This window comes from Larimichthys crocea, chromosome VI (assembly GCF_000972845.2).
Source record: "Larimichthys crocea isolate SSNF chromosome VI, L_crocea_2.0, whole genome shotgun sequence".
Classification (NCBI taxonomy): domain Eukaryota; kingdom Metazoa; phylum Chordata; class Actinopteri; family Sciaenidae; genus Larimichthys; species Larimichthys crocea.
This window is the reverse complement of record NC_040016.1, coordinates 3,961,378-3,987,085: the sequence shown is the minus strand read 5'-3', so window position 1 is coordinate 3,987,085 and position 25,708 is coordinate 3,961,378. Positions and strand designations below refer to the sequence as shown.

The window sequence follows — 25,708 nt, the reverse complement described above, 5'->3', positions numbered from 1 at the left end:
TTTTGCATTCTGAAAGAATAATGACATGATTGCTATCACTGTGGACAAAAACACATTTTTTGTTCTGCGAGACAGGACAACATCCCAAATGAGAAAAGTTGAATTGCATTAGTAAAAGCCATTGATATTCTGACAGTCCTGCATGAATATCAATTCTCTCGGGAGGAGAAAATGTCCCTGGTGAGACAAGAAAAAAAGGGGGGACGGGAAGAGACAAAAGCCTGTGAATGTTCAAGTGAATCATCTTTTAGTCATTCTGCTTGGATTTAGCTCTTACTGAATTCTCAGACTTAAGTTGAGCGTGCCACTCTTCACTGACACAAAGACACAGGGCATGTGTTTTATGCACTCCACAGGATTTGTTGACATGCTGAAATATTATGCCAGTGAAGCACTTTTCACTTCATTTGTACTCTTACCGGGGTAAGTTTAAAAAGGCATCAGAAGAACATTTCACTGCGTGCAAAAATGGATCACTGACTATCAAAAGCTCTCAACCAAAAGAAGGGTGTTAACAGAAAAAATATCAAATAAACATGAGATAAATTCTCTCCCATTTGACATTAAAGTGGTTTACATTTGCACATTTTAAACGTTTTTCAAGGTTTCATTGTGTAAATTTAGGTATTTGACCGTAACAGGGCTTAGAAAAAGATCTCTTGGTTGTAGCTGTACGTCGTCATCCCCAGCCCTCTGTCTTGTCCTCCGTAGCCTGCTGACATTGATGGTTTCTAAGTGAGTATCTCATCCCTCTCTCTCTCCCTCTGTCATAATCACTGCTCTTTATGATCGGTTTGCCCTCTCTGCCCTTTCAAGATGCGGCATGTAATGAGGGCTCTGGAGGACTGTGTGAGTGGGCTATTTAGCTATTCAGACAAGATCAGCTCACACATCCCACGCTCTTTAACTCGACTCCCTACCAATACCTCTCAGCTGAGTGCAGTGATTGTTTGTCCTGCTCACAAGGTCACACAATGGATGAAGCTGGAGCAACTCAGATATTCATAATCCATGTCATTTTAGTGTCTAGTCGGTTCATGTTGGTCATATGATTAAAATTAGCAGTCTGATTAATCAACTCTATTCAAAAGCTACAAGGACAACAAGTTATCCTTTAATGGGTCGGTTCTCCTCAGTCAGTAAAAACCCAATAAGAAATATTTTCCACTAAGAAACAATGTGCAGATTTCACTGTCAGATGATTGAATGAATGAATAACTAATGTATTTTCTTGTCCAGTCATTTATATGATCCACATTAAATAAATAAATAAGCAAAACACCTAAATTTCTCTGTGCAAACAGTGTAAATCATTATCAATCAATTATTTATTCCCTTACAGCGTGTATTGTAGCTTTAGAATTCTTTTTTATTTTTTACTCAGACACAGAATCAGCAACAAATCAAAATGACCATATGCATACAAACCAACATCTTACAGTGTAACTACCGAGAAAAAGAAAACATAGAATCATGAACATTTAAACATGCACAGACAACCTATTTACATAAGGACCTCCAACAATGATATAGAAATAAATTCACACAAATCTTCACATGAACTCAAACAAACCTAACCATAGCACACAAATATATATTTTATATTCACCATTGTATTTAGGTACATCATGAACATAATTCACGTCATACATAAGTCCACTTAATGTTTTGTGCCTTTTATTTTCTGTAATTCAATTTGTCCTCTTGTACCGAGCTTCAGAACATTTTTTGTAACCATTTTATATTTTTAATGGAAAATAATTAAAAATAAAAATCCATTCATGTCCACCAACTACCCTGAATAACCAGGTCACAAAGAGAATAAACATCGAACATTCATAGTATATGGCCTTGAATATTATGTAGGTCTATCAGACATATTTTTTTTCGAGGAATTAGATTCTTTTGTTTCCAATAAAAATATGTTAAATGAGGGCAGTTTTTGATGGTTTTAGGTGTCCTGGCATTGCTGGTTTTTTTATGCACTTTAAATTGCAAGTTCTACTACAGTCCAAAGTCCGGACAGCAGTCAGATATTAATTATGGCCTGCTAGGATTGTCAGATACTGTATGGCTGACAGACTTGGCTTTTTTGGTTGACATAATAAAGCATTTGAATGCGCTAAACGTTAACCTCTAAGGACATACAGTAACTGCTGGTGTTGCCTGTAGATGTGACCTTGTGAAAGAGAAGAGTGATGCGTTTTAAACTGAAATGTTAACAGACGTTGCATTACTCATTATAATTCATGTTTAGAATGAACATGAGGTGAAGATTTGTACCAAAGTTTAACATCTTCCATCCAATTTATTCTATGTTATCTGACTTCAGAAAGGCAGAATTAGTTTTTAGATTTGTCCACGCCTGAATGGCTTAGATTTGGTGACATTAATAATAATAATAATAATAATAATAATAATAATAATAATAATAATAATAATGATAATGATGACAATGATAATTGTGACAATGAAAATAAAATTGTTAAATAATTTTTTAAATGTTCACATTGTCACTGTACAGCTCTTCAGTATGAATGTAGCGCTGAGCTGGTGCGCGTGTATGTGTGTGCGCGCGTCTTGTCCAAGCCCCGCCTCCCTCTGCCGGTTGACCAATGAGCGGCTCCGTCTTATCTCGCACATGCCCCCGACGTCATCTCTCTTTTGTATTCCGTGTCAACATGGCGGCATCCATGGCATCCCAGGCTGCAGCAAGAGGACTGAGGACAGCAACCTCGAAGCACGCACTTTTGGACAAACTCAAGGTAATATTACAGCTGTCGTCATGTTCTGTGGTCGGCCTTTCCGTCCCGTGTCCGTTGTCATCGTCTCAGGGGGGCTGTTAGTGTGGCTACGTGGCTAGCAGCTTAGCATGTGTGAGCAGACAGAGGCTTGACAGATCAACAGCTCGCTGCTGATGCTACAAAACTGTGTTTAATGCTGTCATAATCGTAATGACTCAGCTCGTGTAACTGCTGTTTGTCTATATAAATGTGCTTATTGGACAGGAGCTTTTTCTGAAGACAAGCCTTCACTAATGTCTGTTTAAAATCTGCTAACCTTCAGCGTTTATCTGTCACTTTGACATTGACCTGTTATGCATGTCTGAGCCTGCACAGTGTGTGCAGTGTATGGGTTTTTTTTAAAGGTTATTCAGCTTTGATTTTGAGCTCTAAAGGGAGCTGTGAGAGCTACTGGTTCATTATTAACAGCACATGTTCACATGTGGCTGAACACAGCCACCAGGACCCTGGTGTTCTCACAGTGGGCTCCTCTTGAACATCTCTGTGGTAGATAAAACACCACAAAGTGCCCTTCTAGTTAAGTAATTATTTACACAGGTTCCGCGCTCATACTTAACAATTTTAATCTTATCAGGGTTTGTACTTGTTTCACCACAATTGCATCAGACATCATTTTAATATTTTTCGCCCCCCCGCTCCACAAACAGCCACTGCAGCAGGACTTGGCTCAAAGTTTATAACTTCAGATAACACCACAGTGGAAAGGTTGACTTTTGCACTTTGATCCCGCAGTGTCTTTTGAGCCGTGAACAACAGCTCACAGAACTTATCCGATTAAGCTGGTCTATGCACACAACAGCCGATGATTACAGCTGCTTTGCAAACAAAGCATTAGGCCCGATGATTAAAGTCAGAATGAACACCCGAAATTAAGCCCCTGACTGGTGTTGACTTACAAACAAACACGGTCTTACAGAGCAGAAAGCAGACTTGTGTTGGTAAAATATTTCAAATGACCGCATGTTCTGATACAAGCAGCGCCTCAGTTTGATATGTTTCACCCAGGTCAGCATCAGAGATCGTTATTGGGTTGGTGTCTGATTGAATGGACAGAGCAGGAACATGTTGACACAGTTCGCATTGTTCTCGGCAAACAGGCATGCTCTGTTTGGCGCTGTGTTTGCAGTACAGTTGGACTTTTGTAGTCTCATTTTACATTTGCCTTTTCATATTTGCTTTTGCTGCGTCATGCTGATAGATTTATTTACTGATGGAGCCTTTAGTCTGAACATTTGACAGGTTTTAAATGGCATGGAATCAGTTACCGAAATGAAAATTCTTGGCCGAAACCAAAAATGAGGAAACCAGGGCCGAAAACCGAAACACCGAAAGAAATGATTATGTCAATTATTAGAACCATTGTATTCATAGCTATGACTGTGTACTAACCTCACAGAAGTCAAGGCATTGCAATTCAAAGAATAAATCAATTAGTATGAAAGTATGAAAGTATTTATTTAGCACTGACATTACAACAATGCACAATATAAATTAAAATTCAAAATGTTTAACTTGACGTATAACTGACTGGTCTTCTGAAAGATTCTAAAATTAAATATGTTCTCTCATAAAGAGGACCTTGCAGGATCTCATTGAACATATCAGACAACGAAGGTGCATGCCCCACATCTGGTGCAGAGAGACGCGTCCTTTTTTCTGCGCTCCGCTCTCCTCCGTCTCTGAGCGGGTTGTCCACATACATCGCGGCCTGGATCATTTCTCGTGCGCGCTGCTTTATTCCCACATCCAAGTAATGATCCTTATAACGCGGATCAAGTACAGTCGCGATAAAGTGCAGAGGATACCAATAGATCTCAGTGAAACCTGTGTTCACAGACTCCAAGTGTGTACTTTTCATTGTCTTCACTCCATGGTCCGTCTCAACCTCTTTGCTTAGAAGAAGCTTTAGTGCAGCAATTAACGGAATAACGTCTGCTACGAGATATTGAAATACATCCACACCACAGACATATTGACTCTTACCCAGATAACTGTGTGCTGGCTGCACTTCCTGCTTGCGTCATCACAATTCTGTTTCGGCCGTGTTGTTTTGGTGATGTAGGTCTTTCGGCCAAAGATTTTCGGTGGCCGAATTTTCGGTGCATCCCTAGAATCAGATGTTTATGATACCTGTTGGACCTGAGTGCAATGACTTACTTACACAAGACAGAAAAAAAAATGTATTGTGTTTTTTATACTGCAAATAAATACATGAAACAGTTCTTGAAGTGGTTTCTGGTCATTATTAGTCACATTTTAAAATATCAGGCCCTTCCAGAACTGAAGTTGTCAGTTACTTATTTTTTAAGTCCTCAAAATAACGTGAAACGTGCTCTGAAGGGAGCAGGTGACCCAATAGGTATGTGACAGTTAATAGATAAGACAAAAAATGTAATGTATGTAATATATTATGTAATATATTTAAGTGGCATTATAAGTAGAGGTTGTGGTTTATGTTTTTTTTTTAAAATAAATCTAAATAGTAAAAAAAGAAAAATACCTATTCACACACATGTATTAAATTTCTGCAGTATCAGGCGTAATCTTGCCTGGCATTGTGTTTTTCTTTTCTTTTTTTATTGTTGAATCATCATCTTGTGTGTAGGAAAGATGTATTTCTAAACTTTGCTTACCTGCTCTGTACCGGGTTCATGCATCACCTACATACATGCAGGACCCAAAGCAATCTGCAACAATCTGGAGGTCTACCAGTGTTGATAAAATGTATTGTGCTCCGCATTATACAGTATGCAGTGGCATGCCCTTAAAAAGTAAAGTCTTGCAAAACTTCTAATCTTACATTGAGGTTACTGGCTGCTTTACTTGTTTCTCTTCCACTACATTCACTTATGTCTCTGCCTCTCCTTCGTCTCTCTCTTTATATCTCTCTCTCTCTCTCGAGCCAGGTGATAAGAGTAATGATGAGGGATTCTCTCTGGTCTGTAGCACAGTATCAGGGCCTGAATTGATTGACAGCCAGGTATCTCCACAATAGAATCAAATCAGCTCTGACAGCATGTCAGCTAAGCTGAAGAATTCAATTTGTGATGATTTGTCAACAACAATACAGAGGACATCACAATATTCAGATGGTTAGGCTCCAGCATGCTCTTCTTAAAGGAGGAGTGGGATGGTGTGTTTTTTTTTTTCTTCTTTTCTTTCCAGCGCTCTCTCTATCTTTCTCACTCTCTCATAAATCAAATCTCCTGAATTCTTGTCTGCACAGCGAGATAATCCTCAGGCTGTTTTTCACTGTCGCTGCACAGTGGTGAATTTGTAAACGTTTGCTAAGTTTTTTTTTTTTTTTTTTTTTTTTTTTGTAAGGTGTGTCTGCTTAGTAATAACCCAGCGCTGTCGAAGCCCAGCATGGTTTGAAGGGAAACACTGGGAAGAGAGGTGGCTCAATGAGACTGGGTCCTGAATATTTTACAGAGGGGGGTGGAGAGCCCTCTACTTGCAACGACTTCTTTTGCTGGAACTTCAAACGACGGGCGGCTTCCCCATCTGTCTCAGCAAGAACACATTTACATTTCCTCCCCGCAAGGGATACTGGAGGACGAAGTTAGCTCTAACTGGATTTGAATATCACTTCACCAAGGTTAATAGCCATTTCTGTAGCTGGTGAGGTGCTTAGGCTTTTTCAATAATTTAGAAGGGCTGCAGTCATTAGGAAATGTTGGCAGACTCTGAAATGGGGAATGCAATGAGTGAATGCACTCCTCTCAGCTTAACTTCTGCTGTTGTTCGCGTGCAGATAATGAGGAAAAAGTGGGAGTGAGGCTGAAAATTAGTTGAGAAAACAGTGTCAGTGATTGCTGGCGGCTAAAAGTGCGGTATGTTGAAGATTTTGTGCAGCTGTCATACAAAGCTTCTGCATCATCTTTGTAGTTAAACCTTCAAACATATCGGAAGTGTAATTTGGATTTCATAATTAAGTTTCTCCGGGGACACTCCCTATGAACATTTTTTATTTAAGGGAAAGAAGACCCGACCTGCCATCATCAGTGTACAGAGATTTCAACAGGGTCGGCCTGGCAGACTGATTGTATGTCTCGTAAAAACGGCAAATGGCAGTGTGAGTGTACACACTGCTTGTAGCAATAAAGAAGCTGCCCTAAAAGTAATAAATTGTCTCCACACAGCTGGCAGTTGTACTGATACAGCCCTGAACGCTTTGGCTGGATGTCAAAACTTGACCAGCTATTTATTTATTTATTTGTCCTAACAGTTGCTATGATAATTGTTAAAGCGGTGCATATATCTTAAGTTCACCTTTGTCTGCTGTGTTGCTGGATCTTGAACTGGTCAGTACACTTGATAACACCAGTGAATCACTCTTGTATTGCTGTTGTTGTGTTAGGAACTCATGAGTGTTCCTCCAGGGTACTCGCCTGTGACCAGGTTCATACATGCAGACTTGGGTGTCTATGGAGGTGAACTTTGTTAAAGTTGCACTAATTACTGCGTTATCTCCCTCTTAGACTCGACACCTTTGAACATGACTCCGTACACCGACTCTTATTAACTATGCTAATTACTGAAATCCCTATCTGTAGAGACACAACACTCAGGTTTTCCTTTCTTAAGCCTGTCTGCAGGAGATTAGACCTGCCCCGCCTAAAGACCTGCCAATGATGCAAATCTTGCTGATCTAAATCCTGGAGTCATGCTCTACTGCTCCCGCCTCTGTCTCTGCTCCACTGCTCCATTCCCAGCTCTCTAACAGACACATGTCATTCATCTCTCCATACTCTTATGGTCTGGATATGATTTTAGCTTTTATGAAGAGAGGACGTAGAAAGCTACAAGTTGGTGGTAGCAGAAATAATAGCATAAAGTCTCTTATGTCACCTTACATGCTCTATCTCTTCTTTTGCTTTTTGACATAATCAGAAAGTAGTGTGGACATTATGATGCTTGCAAAGAAATGCACTAAGGTTTAAAGCACCTCTCCACAAATTGTACAGACAGTAATTGTAGTAAGACAAGGGTGTACTCAACAGTGCACTCACTTAACCTGCACTGAGCTATGCTTTTGTTAAGCCGAATAGTCCTTAGATTTTTGCCAATATTACATCAATATCTGCTCCTACTTTTCATCAATCTATGCAGGCACTGACAAAGCTGAGGACAGAAAGAGGAACTTCTGCCATCAAGTACTTTGTTAATAAAAGGAGACCAGGCTTTCTGAGTTAGCCCACTAATGCTTCACGAGGCATATTCTTGCTACATGGTTGGCTTTAAGTGGAAATATGTCTGTGATTCATGCTGGCCTTTTTTTTTTTTCTTTTAAGATATTTTGTTGGCCTTTAGAAGCTTTATTGTATAGAGACAGCCGAAGAGTGACAGGAATGTGGAGAGAGAGAGATGGGGAATGACATGCGTGAAAGAGCCACAGGTCGGTTTCGAACCCTGAGGACTAAACCGTTGTACATGGGGCGGACGCTCTACCATCTGAGCTAAACGACACCCCCCACGCTGGCCTGTTTATGCAGAAAATCCACATCATCTACGCCTCTTTGCCTCCTTCATTTCCTTTACTGCGTGTCACCTCTCTCGCGGCTCTTCACACAGTGCTTGTCTAATTGCAAGTCAGCCTGTATTTATGAGTTGCAACTAAGTAGCAAACTGCCATCTCATTAGCGGGAAAAACATTCCACTGCAATCAGTATGGCGATGATTTTGATAGTCGCTCTGAGTACTGCTCTTCTTGATTCAGTCTGGGCTCATGGAAGTGGACACTATAAAGCTCCCCTTTAAAATTTCTCCCGGATGGTTAGCCAAATGGATGGGGAAAGAGACGAGTTCATAACCTGAATGGGAACAAATCAGTTACATAGAATTGGTGAACTGGCAATCTGTTAATTTCTTAAACATTTGACAGTGCCCCTTGAGGAGCATTCTGGTTAATTAACTCTGCAGTCATTTGTCGTCACTAATAAGGCAGTGTCATTTCAAAGGGTTTGTGGTCTGGCCATGACAAGTAATGAGGATTTTAACCTCACCAGACATCTGAGGATACCACTGTATAATATGAGCTATTCAGTGCCTCTGGAAACTGCAGTTGTTACCTTGCTTTGGTAAAAAGATATGTGAATGTGGAATATGATCTGTAAACATTTCAATGAATTCTTTTAGATGCCACCTCTGCTATCAGATTAAGTGTTTTCATTATTGTTCCTTTTCACAAAAAAAACATGGTTATCATTCTGAGGGTTTAATGTTTTCTGAAAATGTAATAAGTTGCTGTAGTACAACACTGAACAGTTTCCTTTTAATCTAATCCTCCAAAAACAAACACCAGGAGCTGAAACTTCCCAATGTAGTTTTATACACCTTTTAAAAAAACATGTTTACCATGTTCATTGTCTGTAGTATATACACAAATACAAATAACAGGTTTGCAGGTGTTTGATCAGGAACTATTTCAGTGTGGAACGAACATATGAATGCAGAATCTGTAGGCAAGGGAAAAGATTTTGGCAGATTTCTTTTTATAGTCTCACCAATATTGACCATTTGGACAGGCTTTGGCTCCATGCAGGTAAACAGTCTACGTGGAGAGCAAAAGGTGGTTTATTAGCTTTTTTTTTTTTAAAGATTAATCTTGTGAAACTTAGACTCCATTCTTGTGTCTGAAGTTGCTAAGCAGACTGTAAAAAATGACCAGGGCATGGAAGGGGAAGTCTTGGCCTGGATATCTGTTATATCGGGTAGGTCTGTTTTGTCCTTACTGTCTTCTGTTGTTCTTCTGTGATGCTTCTTTTTGTTTTGTATTTTTTTCCTGAGCAATTGAGAAAGATATCCGCTAAGCCAGGCCATCTCAGATTTTGATGGGAGAGGAATACCCTGTGGTCATTAAGAGGGTCATCAGGAGGACCTTCAGAGTCTAAAATGATCTCAAAGGCCTATTTGAACTCATTCTGAGTGGAGTCTTCTAAGCTCAGAGTGTCATACGGGCCACATCAATACAAATTTGCAGTTTTCTCATAAATATGCCTGCTTACAGTTGTACCCTGATGGATATCATTTTAGCAGCAGTAGTGAAGGTAGAGGCCATTGCTGTCCGAAGTTAGAACATTTCAACATTCCTGTCCTTGGAGGTGAAATTTAAGACCTGAGGTCACCTCACACAAAGAGAAAGCATGGGCGATCTGGACAAGCTAATAATGAATTAATTATATAAAATATTCAACACAAAATATTTGTATTTATTGATTTTCTTTTCCATTCTTTGGAAACAATATGACATCACCATATAATCAATCGTTTCTTTCTTCTTTGCTTCAGTAAGGAGAAAAACATGAGCCTTTTTAAAATCTTGCATAGACTGTCTTAGGAATCAATCCTGGATTGACATATTGAGAGTTTCCCCTAATGGAACCTGTTCTATGTCCAGCCATTGAGACTTGTTAATGATGATAGCCTCTGTGTGTGACTGGGATAGTGTCTGGCGCTCAAGGTATATTCTAAATCCCTGGTGTTCTTTACTGCCTTAATGCAGCTCTTCATTGTGCTTCATCCGTATTAATAATGTATGAACTGTTGAGGGAAAAAAACTCCAAAAGTAATTTGTTACTTTTTTATTGACTTCTGAAGGGTGGTGAATGATGAAGGCTCTTGTTGAGGTGTCCTATAAGGTATTGATTGGATCATGCAGCAGTGTCCTCTTTGCATGTGTCTTCGACATCATCAATCAGAGCAGTCTTTCCAACATGTGTGCTGCTGCACTCCATCTAGCAGAGCACGGAGTACCATAGGTTCTCATACTGATGTCAGTTAAACGAAGAAAACACAACGCGAAAAAGCTCCATTCGTCAATTAGGTTCGTGACATTATGTCTAACCCATGTATAGTTTATCACAGCAAATTTAAGTTCAAAATATTTGACACTGCCTACATTAATTTACAATGCTGTACAACAAATATCTTTACTCATACCGAGTCGAATCAAAGGAGCACACAGTGAGGGCCACAGAGGTAATACTTTGCAGAGTTGTTGTTATACATCTATGTAAACATCAGAAGGGCTGCAACTACAGTTTTTTTTCATTATAGATTAATGCACCTATTATTTTGTTGGTTGATAGAATAATTGCTTGCTCTATAAAATGGCAGCAAATGGTCAAAAAGAGACATAAATAAATAAATACAATCACAATCGTTTAAAATGATTTCATTCTTTCAATAGACACCATAAAATGCCTTACACATGCACAGTCACATTCTGAATAATCAAGTTAATCATCTTATGTATGTCAACTCAGAATTAATTACTATGAAAATCAACGGTTGCCTGTATAATTGTTATGGCATTACTAAAAGATGGAGTTGTCTGTATTGTTACAACCACAGTGTTGACATCCTTAGTTAGATAAATTGCTTGTGATCGTGTCCGGCTTCACTCGCATTCACGAAACAAATGCGTTTTTTGACCTGGGATGTCAACCGTTTGGATTTTTGAGTGACAGATTAACGAGCAGCGCAGCATTGACTGGCTGCTGTTTATGGGTCTGATCAAAGGTGATTGCCTGCTTTGTAACCTTCCCCTGTAAATTAAGGCTTATGGCTGTAATAAATTTCCAAGCGAGCCAGAACTACTCTGTCAGATGGTGACTTTTTGACATTGTTCCACTCTCTCATAGTGATAAAGACAACTGCTTTAAATTAGCCTTAGGATATTGACTCCTTAAGTTTAACAGAAGGGCAAACGACAAAGTAGCGGCATGTCATGAAATGACTTTGCAAAGTGCCAAGATCAGACATCCCCTCACTGTGATGACACTTCTCACAACAAGTGTGCTTTGACATTGGGCATGCTGCTCTCAACCAAACAGGAGACTGCACAATCTTGCGCCTCATAGGAGAAGTCCTGATGTTGCATGATGCTGTGCTGAATACCATATGGACCAGCTAAGGAAGTGTTTCGGGGATAGCGTTGACTGCAAGATTTTGTCCTTCAATGCCACTCGTGGATAAGTACAGCTGCGACAAGGACTTGGCAATCTGATGCAGCTACTGCCATAGCACTGCCTGTCCTCTCTGTGTCTTTGTGTGAGGGCACAGCCACTCCGTGTGCTCTGTGAAGAGAGCGGCAGTATAGTGACATAGTTTATTCAGCACATTTCAATGATTCAGATTCCTATGTTCTTTATTTACTTAGAAATGTCAACACAATTTAGTTTCAGGAAAGGTCTTTGTGAGTTGTCTTTCGATTTGTTTGGATATTTTTCTCCTGTATTTTTTAGTTTTATCTCAATATTTTTCCACCACATAGTTTTTTTTACAGCCGCCCTGTAAACCCCTGTAAACATCTGAACTTTTGCATTACCTTCTTTTTTCCTAAAATATTTTGGCTGTGTCAAGAGATCACCTCGACTGAGTTCTGAATTTTCACAACACAATTACCATAATTTAAAACCACAATTTGGGGTACTAAATATTTAGCTTTCTCTGCAAAACCAAATCTAGTATATATGAATATATAATGTGTTATGATTTGAAGATTTTTATTCATTTATTTTATTCAAAATCCATCAGCATTAAAACATGTTGCACAACTTTTCTCCAGTACACCATGCTCTATTTATCTAATGTCTTGTCCTTTATACACCAACATGTTTTAATTTGATCGACTGGTACTGCAACTTGCACTGCACCTCCCTGTGAGAGTGTTCTTGAAGTTGGACACTTTGATCCAAATATCAGTCATAAGCACCATTAAGATCTGACTCAAAGTGGGACTTTTGCTTTTGCCTTTAAACAAAAAAAGGCCTTTTCCAAGAAGAGAAAAAAAAAGTTAGTATCCACCTCTGCCACAGTGTACAGTACATGGCATTTTGTGATCACTCGCTGAATGTCAAGACTCTCGCTGCAAGCCCGCTGAAAGCGATTCTTTCACCGCAAAAGTGCTTCCTCACTGTGACTGCAGCTTCTTTCTGCTCTGCCTAGTTTGAATTTTTGGAGGAAAGGTTTTAGCTGTGCTTTTGCATCAAAGTTGAAATGCAGTGGTAGGGGTGTAAAACATAATGGAGACTATGATGGGCCATTATTGGGGTGGTGTCACATTAATGCTGCATATCTTCGTGGATTTTGACTCGGCACATTTTTACCTCCGGGATCTTGTGGAAATTCATGTGTCCCTGCCCTAAACCAAAAGCCAGGTACAAGTTTTTTGGGCCTTTTTGGAACCCGTCTCTGATGTTTGATGGCTGAACAAAATGTTCTGCTTGCCAATTCATGAAGTCTGGTTACTAATGTGAATGCTTGCATTTCCAATTTCCACCTGGCACTTTATTTCTATTTGTGTTCTATGGCATGCTACCGACAAATCCTGTCCATTTCGATTTACTGAATGAATGAGACCTTAAATGTCTTTTTTGCCTTGTTTTTTTTCATCTCCATATATTAATCGAAAATATTTCTGTTTATCACTGTCACTGCTCTTTCCTGCCACTGTGCCCCACTTCACATCACTTGGATGCATTCATGGGAAAGATGCTGAGTGCTTTTGTGTGTATAGGAGTTTGCTGTGAATATTTATGTCATCTAGGGCCCATGCAGAGCATACAACTTTGTGTGTGTGTGTGTGTGTGTATATTAAGAACAAGGAGAGCAATAGTTAGGTAGAAGGACTGGGTAGGATTGTCTCTAGAGTGCCGCTGATGATAATTACTGTAGAGAGAGCGTCTCAGGGGACTGCAGGCCAGCTGCCTTCCTTGCTGCCATGCTGCCATTCACCACTTACTGCTTTCATCCATGGCAGACATGCAGCAGTCAGATTATTCCTAAATATCATGACTTGACTATCTAATAGCATTAAACATGAAACCCTAACGGTTGTTGGGTATGGAAGAATTTTGTAAGATTATACATTTAAAAGTTGTTATTTTGTCTTCTGTTTGGTTATTTCACAATAATATATGTTTTGTTCATTTTTTTTTTTTTTCCATTTATGCTTCTCAGAAATGTGGCTTTGTTTGTCAGTTTATTATGGCATATGGCTCTGATTACCATGGTACCCATGAGGCTCAGCTGTGGAAAATAAAGGTTAAGGTCACCATTTGCTGCATGTGAAACTGGATTTGATAAGATCACAGCTATTATCATGGACTTTTTTTCAGAGAAGAACCACAGGTTTTCTTTTTTTTTGTATTTGCGGTGCAAAAAATCAGCACCATTCACCAGCACAAATGCTGGTAAAATATGCAAATAGCTGGTCCAATTGCTTCATTCACCAGCCAAAAAATGCCAGTTGTATGTTTTGCTGTTGAGTAGCATTCATTAGCCATTTGGCCAGTGGAAAAAAAACATTATTTTGCACCCTGACATATAACACAGGTCTCTGGCCAGAATCGAATAAGGGATGTTGTGATTATAGTATACAGTATGATATGTGTCTTAATCACTAAACCTGTATGTGTGTGTGTAAAGATTTACACACAGTTGTTTATTCTAACTGATTAAACAGGGTTTTACTCTCTGAAACGGCGGATGCCTGAAATATTATAATTTTTTTAGTACTGTTAATGATATGTTAAGGGGTATCACTTTTTAATTGGACAAGTAGTGTGATGTTATTCTAGTCTATTTTTATGAATAACAAGAGCATCTCTCACAGAAGGTGTTACCAGTTTCTTACTAAGTGTTTACCTCTGGATGTGTCAAGCCAGATGTACCAACATGCAGGTAGTACAACAGCATTCCTTGACATTGTTTTGACAAATTTCAAAAACAGGTGTAGTAATGTCAAGGCTCACTTTGTCTTTTGCATTATGAATTTGAGCAGTGAAGAATAGCCGCACATGTCAGAAAGTCTTCATGGCACAATAGGAGAGCAGTAAACAGCAGAGAGAGAGAGAATCACTGTTGCAATTCACTGCTCATTAATAAATTAGATGCCGGCAACAGGCCATCATTAGAGCATAATTAATACAATATTCACACAGGACTGATTCCCATCCCATGCTGGTGATGTTCAAAAAGTACAACTAGTCAGTCATGGGACATCTGTCATACTGACAGCCAGGTGACAAAGTCTCAACATCAACCTTTGAATCTCTAATATCAGTCAACAGGTACAGTATGAAGTCAGTTCACATTATAATAAGTAAATATCACTTCATCAATTGTGTATTATCATTATGCATCTCCATTCACATTGCACTCTATTGCGAGATTATTAGTGGCAATATGGTTTCCTTGTGTTCGCTCGTCGTCATGGCCTTCCATAATTTAAATATGAATTAACAACAGTCTTAAGTATTAAAGTATAGCAATATTAAGACATACAGCTCTGAATTATAAATAAGTAGTTGACCGTAAAATGTAGAGGGCTATTATTATTCCATTACTATTACTAATTGGATTGGGCATGGAGCCTCATACATGGCTCTGATGGCCCTGAAGGAAAAATCTAAGTTAAAGTAATATGAAGGCTCAGAAGACTCACCACACTTCTTAATCTAAATTTGAACAACATTCCTCTTTGTATTCAGTATAACCACAAATCTATCTAATTATGTGTTAATATTAAACTTGTTTTGGGTCTGGATGTTGTCCCCTTTATAGCATAATTGACCGCTTCTCTCGCTTTTTTTTATTTTACTGCACGGCACTTAGCAACTGTGTTTGGAAAAGTACGATTTTAAAAAAGTGTAGTGTTCATAAATCTATTGTCACTTATAGGAAACATTATACATCGACATCAGCAGACAGTGGTAAAGTAAAAAGACATGAGAGGATGGAGAAGGTTCCATTCAGGCTGCATACATTTAAAGGTATATTGTTATTAGAATCCCAAGTAAGAGCCCATCTTTGATACAAATTGTCTGTGGGTTTGGTACATACTAGAAAGTGCCCTAGGTGCCTCTCCATTCTCTGGTGTTTTGCCCAAGGTAACTGTCAGTGCCTGGAGGGACACCTCCAGCCCCGCTTGACTTCTCCTAAGCAGCAGCTGTTTTAGGAAGTTTGCTTAGCTCTTTTTTTCCTTATCCTCACTCCACTCTTTTTAAAGTGACAGAGAAGCTATTTTAATTGATATGTATTGGTTTGAGCTTCCTTGTTCGCTGGTTTGGGACGAGTAGTAGCAGAATAACTGCTGCCCCTCTCTCTACAAAGATATGCCTTCATTTTGGCAGGAATCGGGATCAAAGGCTTTTCTTATCCTTTTAGACTTTGGCATTGGCTTTCAGGTCACATTATTGTCACCAGTGGCTTTAGGACATTCTCCAAAGTCTGTGTACTATTCAGCAATGGTCATGTATATAGGAGAAAGTGAATGTTCTCTGTATTTTTAATCTTACATGGACATGGTCTGTGTTGGCCAACATAGTTTCACTTCTTCTTGCAATAGACCTGATTACGTGTGCCAGAATTACCAAACTGTTGTACTGAGAACTCTAAAGTTTAGATCACATGATTTTTTCCAGGCAGTGTTATAAATAATTGTTGGATAAAATGTGTGATGTATTCATTAGTGGTGCTGGAGCCTGCAGCCAGCAGGGGGATTTATGCTGCTATGTTGAACCTCTTTCAGTTTCTCTAAAATTGAAGCCAAAAGTGACGGCAGTATGCCGTCACTGATGTACTGTTGTCTCTAACGCAAAGTTCCTTCATGAGTTTCACAAACTTGGAGCTGACATTGACTGCAGGGTGTGGTGTTGTTGATCTAATCAGCAGTGTGTCCCTATTGAGCGTATACCTTACCAACATCTGAACGCAGTGCAAGCTTAACTATATTTTGGTCAAGCTAAATTCAAGATATATAATCTTAATGGTTAGCTCTGTCTTTGTGTGATCTGATGGCACTTCCTGTTGAAAAGATGTGTAACCTGTCATTTTCCAGGAAAACGTAGACCAAAAGATAGACTGACAGATGAAGACGTGCACCTAGGCAGCAGAGCTAATCCTCCCAAGGCAAATAGTTTGATTGGCAAGGGAGGTGGAAGTTTCCAGGAGGAGGAGGCCCTACATGGGCGACAGTCAAACAAGTGCACAAAACAAAGAAAACCAGCTCTGCAGCTCAGCTAGTTATGGCTGTGGGACATGTTCTGCTAAAGTGGACATGCAGGAATGAGCGACAGGCAGAAGAAGAGTAAATGAGATAAATTTGTAGACATGTTTTTTTTTCAAAGAAAGTAAATGTTTATTTAATATCCTTCAAATATTCCAGTAGAATTTCCAGTTAGTATAATTATTATTACATATATTGTTAGAAAACCCATGTTGTTTTAATCACTGTTAATTTGTTCTTGAAAGAAATGCTATTTAGTTTTATTATATTTCCGGTGAATTTCCATTTTTCCCACGTTCATGAAGGCATCATAGTCATGTCAACGCACCTTGCATGTGTGAGACGCCTTAGTTTAGAGAGAAGTATATCGTTTTTGCAATATTCGGCCGAATACTTTCAGTTGCCGAATATTCAGTGCATCCCAAATAAATAAATAAACAAAGAGATATATAGATGTATATAAAGAAAATATATATAATATATATATATATATATATATATATATATAATATATAATATTATATATATTATTAGTCAGATATAATATATGATAGTATATAATATGAGTATATATATATAAATATAATAGATATAAAGAATATATATATATATAAAGATATATTATAATATATATATAGATATATATATATATAGATATATATATATATATATATCTTATTCATATATATATATTCTCTCATATCCATTATATACTATATATATAAAAGAGAGCTCATGTAATCAGTCTTGGCTGTTTCAGTGTGCTCAGAATTACCTTGTATGCATACAGACTGCTATAACTGAAAAATATGAATAGTATTGCTAGATGAGACTGCAGAGGTGACCTGCAGATGCCCCTCATTACTGTATTCAGTTATGCAGGAGAAGAGGCCAATGTGGAGCAACATGTACTGTTCTCTTAGAAAACAAGCCATTTTAACTTTAATGAAGTCTCCTGACAGACTCTCATGAGAGAACACATGCTAATACAGGGTGCTGTGGCACAGGGAGGATTGGTTTTGGCATAGAGTGTGAATTACCAGTCATGCGGTTTTGTTTTCAGTTGAGGCTCATTGATGATTGTGCTTAGTTGTAGATTAAACAAAAAGGTTTGGCTTAACTGTTCCCCATTAGAGTCACCGTGTCAAGCTCATTAGCCTTTAATCACTAATAGCCATCAAGGGTTAGTTGGGACTACATTTCACTCCCTCCATCACCTAATAGCTGAAAATGATGTGAGTGACTGCCGACTTTAAAGAGCACACAGTGGCCTTGTCACACACCATGCACCACTGACTCAAAACTCACCCTAAAAAACGCACACATAGTGCATGCGCATACACACACATCTCCATTTTGATTTGCTTGATCAGCTCCTGCGTCTTTGTTGCTTTTGAATTTATCCTTCATTATTCATAGAACATGCCCCGTGCCACAAAGGCATTGATAAATTATAATTTAGATAATAAGCTGAATGCTGCAGGTTTTTTGCTGCTATTTGCTCCAAAATGTTGCTTTAATAAGTTCAGTTTAGTGCTGACATGTCTAAATGGAGATATGCCATATAATGCAGCCTAGACATGCTACCTTTACGCAGGTGTAAAATTCACTTCTGAATTCACTTCAAAACACCCACTGTTGTCCAATTTCCCACTCAAGACACAATTTTCGCTTGAGTGTGAAGTAGTATTTTGTCATACTGTTTTTATTTTCTTTCACAATAATATATTCTATACTAATATTAAGTTTATCTGAATGTCCACAGTGCCACTGTTCTCAACTTGTTACATTGGGTCATGCCGCTTGTTTATCTTTCGACTTTTTCAAAATAATTTCACATGAGCGCCATAATTCTTTCAGTCAGTTTAGAACGACGCAGTTTCAATTTCAAGGTGTGTTGCGCTGCTTGATGCAATTGCCATATTTTAGGTTGTGTGTCTGTCCCCACAGAAAGGTATTTTTTCCCACTGGCAAACAAAGAACAAACCTGGAGCCGCTGGCTCCTTCTCTTAAAATCTAGTGGTTGTTAAGTGCAGCATATCGACATTGCAGACCTAAGGAGTGCTGCTGTGAGTCAGTATTTGACTTTGCTGTATTGATATACTGTTTTCTTGACAGTGTTTTACTAACATGACTCTGCTGGTACACAATAATGCTATCAAGATGCAGTAGCGTCTTAGCATTATCACAAGGTGTCATCATCTTCTGCACTATAATATGCACATATTCATGGAGGTATCCTCGAATAACTGTCATGTGTAGCCCCAACAGAGTAACAGTGGATAACAGCTTAGGTCAGTTTAACTTCATTTAGTCAGCAACATAACGCAGCACAAAGCTGATGTTACTATCATGTTAGTTTAATCTTCACTGGCTGAGGAAATACATGCACTGAAGCATCATTTATATGCGGGACCATAATTTACCTTGCAATCCTTGTTTTCCCTTTACTTTAATGGCCTTTCTCTCCTTAACGACTCCCTGAAGATCTTTTCCTGTGAAAACATTTGCATGCACGCACGCACGCATGCCCATGTGTGCCCTCTCACGCACGCACACACAAACACACACACACACACACACACACACACATGCGCATAGTAGTGTGTGCTGGTGTGGAGGGTTTCTAACTCTAACACAGTCTGTGTCTCCCCGCCGCATTAAAAAGCCAATTTCCTTTTAATAGCAACAACAGCTGGAGCTGACAGGGCCTGTGTCTGCTGATGGAGCAAACAGCTCCAGACCTGTCCTGCAGCTTAGGCCCGGCTGCCTGCCTCATTACTGGAAAAGGAGAGAGAGAGATGGTAGGAGGAGGGAAGAGGAGAAAAGGATGTAGACTGTGCACTTCCAAGGCTGGTGTTAGACATGTTTTGGTGTTGTATAATGTAAAACACTGCAGCACAAAGTGCAGAGGCTTGGAGAAACGTCGAGCTGAAGAGGAAAAACTGTTAGCATTAGGTATGATGGAGCCCCCGAGATGATACCCTTTTATAGCACTGTGTTAACTGTGTTAACTATCTTTCACTTACAAGTCACACTTACTCATTCTGCTTCCCACCTTCCCTTCCTCCCCTCCAGTGCACCTGGTTGAGTCCCAGGAGATGGCTGAATCTGCAAGAATACCAGAGCAAGAAGCTGATGCAAGAGAGTGGCGTGGCAGTCCAGCGTTTCTATGTGGCCGACACAGCTTCCGAGGCCCTGGAGGCTGCAAAGAGACTCAGTGAGTGGAGGCACACACACACATAAATACATATGTGCAAGAGCCATGCTGTTCATTTTTGTCCATTTGATAGAGAAAGGAGCAGTCTGCCTTGAGTGTATAATTTGATGCAGAAGCTCTGTACAGCATACGTTGTACTTTTTTCTCTATATTTGGCAAATTTTTGAATTAAATCTGGAAAAATCTGATCAAAGAATTAAGCAAATGAGACCCAGCATTCAGTGGCAGCTTTACAGTTTTAAGCACTCACTGTGGGCACATTTGGTTCAGTATTTAATGCGTATTGAGGTTCAATTCTCAGTAGTATTCTAAAGGCCAACTCACACCGGACGCGGAACGGAAGCGGAACGGAAGCGGAACGGCACCGCCGCGGTCACCGTAGCAAATAGAATCCAGTCTAGTCAATGAGAGCACTCACACCGGGCGCGGATCAGCCGCGGATCAGAAGCGTCCCAGAAGCGGCTCTCCGCGCCACGGCGCGAGCTTTCCGCAGGATTTCTATTTTTTCCGCGAGCCGCGGCTAAACCTCGTAAATTTCAACAGAGCACTGCGCACCAGACAGGAAATCCGACACAGAATCAACATAATAAACTTCCGCCCCCCTTCAAAATAAAACACAATACACAGTTCATGTAGCTTTTTACAACTTCACATCAACGTTACGTCATGACCGGTGGCACCAGGTGATCAAAGATCGATCAAAGGGTCTCAACGAGAGACTAATTGTTGAAGTGGAACAACACACAATCATTTATGACACAACAGATGCTTTTTATAATCTGCTCCACGTCGGAGAAGCAAAGTCAGCTGTTTGTTGTTGTTGTTTTTTTTATACACAGTTTATCGCGGGGTCTCGGGTATGTCCAGGATTCTCGCGTGATCTCGTGATCTCGCGATCTCGCGTGAATACGGCCGGCTCGCTCCGCTTCCGTTCCGCGGCTGATCCGCGTCCGGTGTGAGTTCACGCCGGGCAAAGTACCGTTCCGCTTCCGTTCCGCTTCCGTTCCGCATTCGGTGTGAGTCCCATGTAACCCAGTTGATTTGTGGTTAGCTCAGCGTCAAATAGACTCATTCTGCAAGTGGTTGTGTCTGGTTTGAGCACAATAGCATTTTGAAACAATGAAACAATTTTAAAATGTCATATACTGTTTGATGGCAATATAAACATGTGGCCACATCACTTTAGATGTGCTATGTTGTATAGATTTACACAAGATAATTCTTTACTTTGATAAGGCTTCAGTGTGTGACCGTTTTAGCAGCACTGTGACTAAAAGTGCGACAGAACATTTTCATTGGTGGTTCCACTGGTCAGACAGAGGGTGTGGCTGAGCTCCACGCACATGCAAACACAACAGACAGGATGAGGCATGGCTATGGCTGCATGTTATTCACACAAAATCCGGGAACGTGGCTCCTTCCTGCTGGGTTTAAAGGAGGTGTGCTGTGTTTGTTTGTGCTTTTTGACGCAACCACCATGAAATAATCAAAAAATAACTTCACTGATTCACTGCTCTTTGTTCTCACTAATGCTGCCTTCTCTCTCCATTCCCCCTTTATCCGCAGTCTTCAACTTTCAGTGTTATTATGAAAAGCCAACAACAAATCTAAACGGAAAAAGGCGATCAAATGAATCAATCTATTGAAACTGAGGATTTCCTTCAAGGATTTGTTTTAGGTTAACATAAAACATAGATGGGCATTTGAGGCTTCATTAAAATACATCATAGAAGCTTTGGATGTAAAACAAATTGCATTGGGTAAAGCCATAAGATTCTGCAAGGACATGAGAGCAGTGCACACTTTTGTTAAAGTTGTTTGAGTTTGATTTATTTGATTGAATTTTTAATTTTTTTTAAAATTGAGGTAATGGCAGTTTCTTGAGTGTGCTTTGATTTAAATATAGAAAAACATTTTTCCGCAGCATTATCCCTGTTTTAATAATTTATATAGTGTGTTCTGAAATTACAATTACACTGTGTACGGGAACTGACAAACTTAAAATGTATTATTGAATGCAATTAATTCATGTGCTGGTTCACTTAAATAAAAAAAAAAATTAGGGGCACCAGTGTTCTGTTTGATAATGGCTCAGTTGTAGGGTTTCTTAAAATGTGATCTGTTTGTAATTACTGTGTAGTTGTACTTCTGTACACTGTGAAGCCTTAACAGTCCTATTTGTGCTGCACGTCACTTTGGTCACGTGCAAATGGCTGTGGCTAATCACGGCTGAAGTTTCAAGTTTAATCACGTCTTCGTACTGTATGCTTATGTGCAGAAGCCTGTGTGGTTTTTTTCCACTTAGTGGTTGCGCCTGCTCGGTTTTTCATCATGCGCCCATCCACACTAATTTGTTTCACAGCTTTGCGTGTTCAGTTTCTCACATTTTGTATGTTTTTTTTGTTTGTTTGTTTCATTTATTTATTTTTAATCGTTGATTGCAATTTGGATTATTGCCACCATACACCTACACAAAACCATGCTTTGTGTAGGTGTATGGTAAAGTGTCTGAAACTTTATTCTTGTAACACAAATCTTCACAAATACATTGTACTGAACAAAGATGGTTTAACACACATTTGTATGCACCCACACATGGCCTTCTCTTCCATTCCCTACCTTCCTTGTTCTACTTTCTTCCCACACACCAAACTGGCCAGCACATGCAGTGTATATTTCCACCCTCAGCTTTATATTTTATTCAGTGTCCTCTCCAACTACAGCAGCGGTTTTCTGATAGTGCATCCAGGTTGGTTGTCAGCCAGCAAGGTGCCACTCTTACCGCTGCGTTTGGACTCCAGCACCTGGGGTGCTTCTTTCAGTGGTCCTGGTTGTGATGCAGACAAAGATAAACTAAATAGGAGGAAGAGGATATATATTTTCATGACAGTACCTATATTACTTAGGTAGGGGAAGAAATTGAGAGACAGAAAACCTGGAAAGAAGAAGTTAGATAGGAACAGACAGCTTAATAAAACCCAGGCTAGACTCGAGGGTTGATTTATGTATAACTCAGTATTTGCTGGGTTTATTTTATTTTATATATTTATTTTGAGATAGCATTTGTCCATAGTTATAGGCCTGCATTGAATTTTTTCTCCTGGCAACTGAAAAGTAGCAGGTTTGGGTTGTTGTAAAATCTATTTTAGGACATTTCAACTGTATGTTAAACTGCAGAACACTGTACGTGCAGAGGGAATGGAACTTAATACAAACGGTGACTGAAAATGATTTATCATTGCGGATTGTCCACTGCAGAGGTAATTGCATGACTGCAGTTCAGAAATCTTTTTTTTTTTTTATTGGTTTCTTCAACCAGTATTTCAAACGCAGTAGCAGAGAACTTACACTTTTCCTTTGCGCTCCATTGCTTTCCAGAAATGGACAAGACGTGTTAAATTGCCCAGCATTAGCTCTTAATTAGCAGCAGGGCATTCAAATGAACTGAACTATGGCTGTGACAGTTTACATCATGCGTGTTTATTCACTGCTGAAATTGAAAATATGCGGCAACTCAGATTTTTGCTGCTCTGTCAGTAATCTGCGGTTGGCTTAGTAAATCAACCCTTCTAATCCCACTGTGCACTTCAGAGCTGCTTTATCTTCTCATCTCCATTTATGCGCTAAGCTTTGGTCGTGTGTGTGTGTGTGTTTCCCCCGCTTTTTGTCCTGTTACTATTGCTGGCTCACCATTAAAGTGTGCAAGCTATCATCTACTGATGCTTAATTTCTACACACTGTGTCCTTTCATGCTCTCACATGAATCTACAGGGCTCACTCTTGGGTCGAGTTAGGTCACACATTAATGTGATGGAGAATGAAAGACAGAGCGAGATCAGTAACCTCTTTGGTTAAGATCAGTTGGGCTGAAATGCAAACTGAAACTGTTAAGCTCTGACTCCCAGGGGATGAGGCTGAGGCAGGGTTTGAAGCCAGTCCTCGATGGAGCTCCTTTCATGGCTTTCCACTGTACATGACACGGTGTGTGGTTCTGTATTAGGGGCATCTGAGTTGACCAGGTGCATCTCCAATGGATTTCTGTGTGGTGCTGATATCCTGCTGTGAGTCCTTGGGTCTCTGCATACACAATAGAATGAAGCAGTCAAGCATGTAAGCACAGACACAGATGAATGATGTGTGTGGGGTAAGCTTGCCCATATGAACACAGAAACTCTCACACACATGTACACCAAGCAGTATTCTCCTCTTTGCTACACTCACTTAACCATGGAGTGGTTAAGTTGACAGTTCAATTGCAGCTGTGCTATATAGAAACTCCTCTCAGTCCTTTCGAGTACTGTAGAGTGGTCCAACTCTCCTAAAGTAGACACAGATTGATCTGTTCTATTACTGCTGCGGACAAATAGCTTAAAATCTTTCTCCTTCTATCAGAACATAAAAAACATGGGCATGGACCACTGGTTCCCTTTTAACTTGAATGACAACTCTCAGGGGAGAGTTTACATCGTGGCAGATGGGTGACTCACAACCTGCTAATGACTCATGGAAAGTAGGCTTTGAATTCTGTGGCCCCATACTGGGAGAGCCGTGCAGGGAGTTATCAGAAAGTCCAAAGTTTTTGTAATGTGTGCTCCACTGGGACACTGAAAAAATGGTACCTTAATGCCTGCTGCCTGTCCAAAAGCAATGATGTGGATCCACTAGTCTCATACCCAAACTGTTCATGTTTGTGTGTCTTGACAGCCCAAGCTCTAAGCTGTATTTTTGAAAAAATCAACTTTTGGACCTTGAAGTTACATAATCTAACTTTTTAATTTCTGATGTTTTCATTTAAAATGTTAAAGACTCTTGTCCTTTTTAGTTAAGCTTTCACATTTGTGGATATTTAATTAGATATTTAGGTATCTAGTCATTTTGTCGGAACTAAGACAGTACTTATTTATCCTACCAAAAATGTGCAATGTGTCAACAGTGAACGGGCAAAGTACAAGTAAATGTAAAATCAATAATTGATGCGTGTAATGCCATGCTGCAGTCAGGTATAAGTAGCCACCTCTATTTCTGTCCTTTTTAAAAATGTATGTGATCAAGCATCTTTTAGCACTTAAGTAAGATATTTGCTCACTTTATACACTAATAAATAGTACAGGTATTAATGTAACAAAATGGACAAATAAAAAATGTAGTACAAGTTTGAGTAAAGACATTGTCAATCCGACTCAATGAGAGAACAAATGTTAAGGCTTTTATAGAGCAATACATGCACACCTCAGTGCATGCCTTTAGAGAAAGGAAATTGAGTAAGAACTTCTTCCAATAAATCACTTGAAGTTTTTTGGGGGAAACTTCATGTAGTGCATTGTTACTAATAACCCCATGTTTGAAAAATGAAGAACAATAATAATAACAACAATAATAATAAGCTTTATAACACACAATAAAAGCAATAAGTCTTTAAAAAAAATTAATTGAGTGTGTTTTCAAAACAGCTAAATAACTTGGGGCAAGGCCCCTCAGGACTTCATAAGTAATGAGTAAAATCTTAAAATCGACTCTGTAGGTAAACGGTGGCCAGTGTAAGAAAGCTGGAATTGGTGTTATATGATTGTCAAGAAGTCAAAGTCCTGGCAGCAGAGTGTCGGATGAGCTAGACACGAGAGGGATTTTTTACTGATGCCAGAGAGCAACAAATTACATTAATACAGCTGA

The 25,708-nt window shown here is 39.4% G+C and overlaps 1 protein-coding gene across 1 annotated transcript in view; it reads left to right on the top strand.

Moving 5' to 3' along the window:
• Window positions 1-2,640: 2,640 nt before the first annotated feature.
• Window positions 2,641-25,708, top strand: part of suclg2 (succinate-CoA ligase GDP-forming subunit beta) — an 84,903-nt gene continuing 61,835 nt past the window's right edge. Inside the window, exons 1-2 of the mRNA XM_010737238.3 lie at window positions 2,641-2,765; window positions 19,897-20,038. Coding sequence (XP_010735540.3) covers window positions 2,682-2,765; window positions 19,897-20,038 — 226 coding nt within the window. The 5' untranslated portion in view covers window positions 2,641-2,681. The remainder of the gene's footprint in view (window positions 2,766-19,896; window positions 20,039-25,708) is intronic.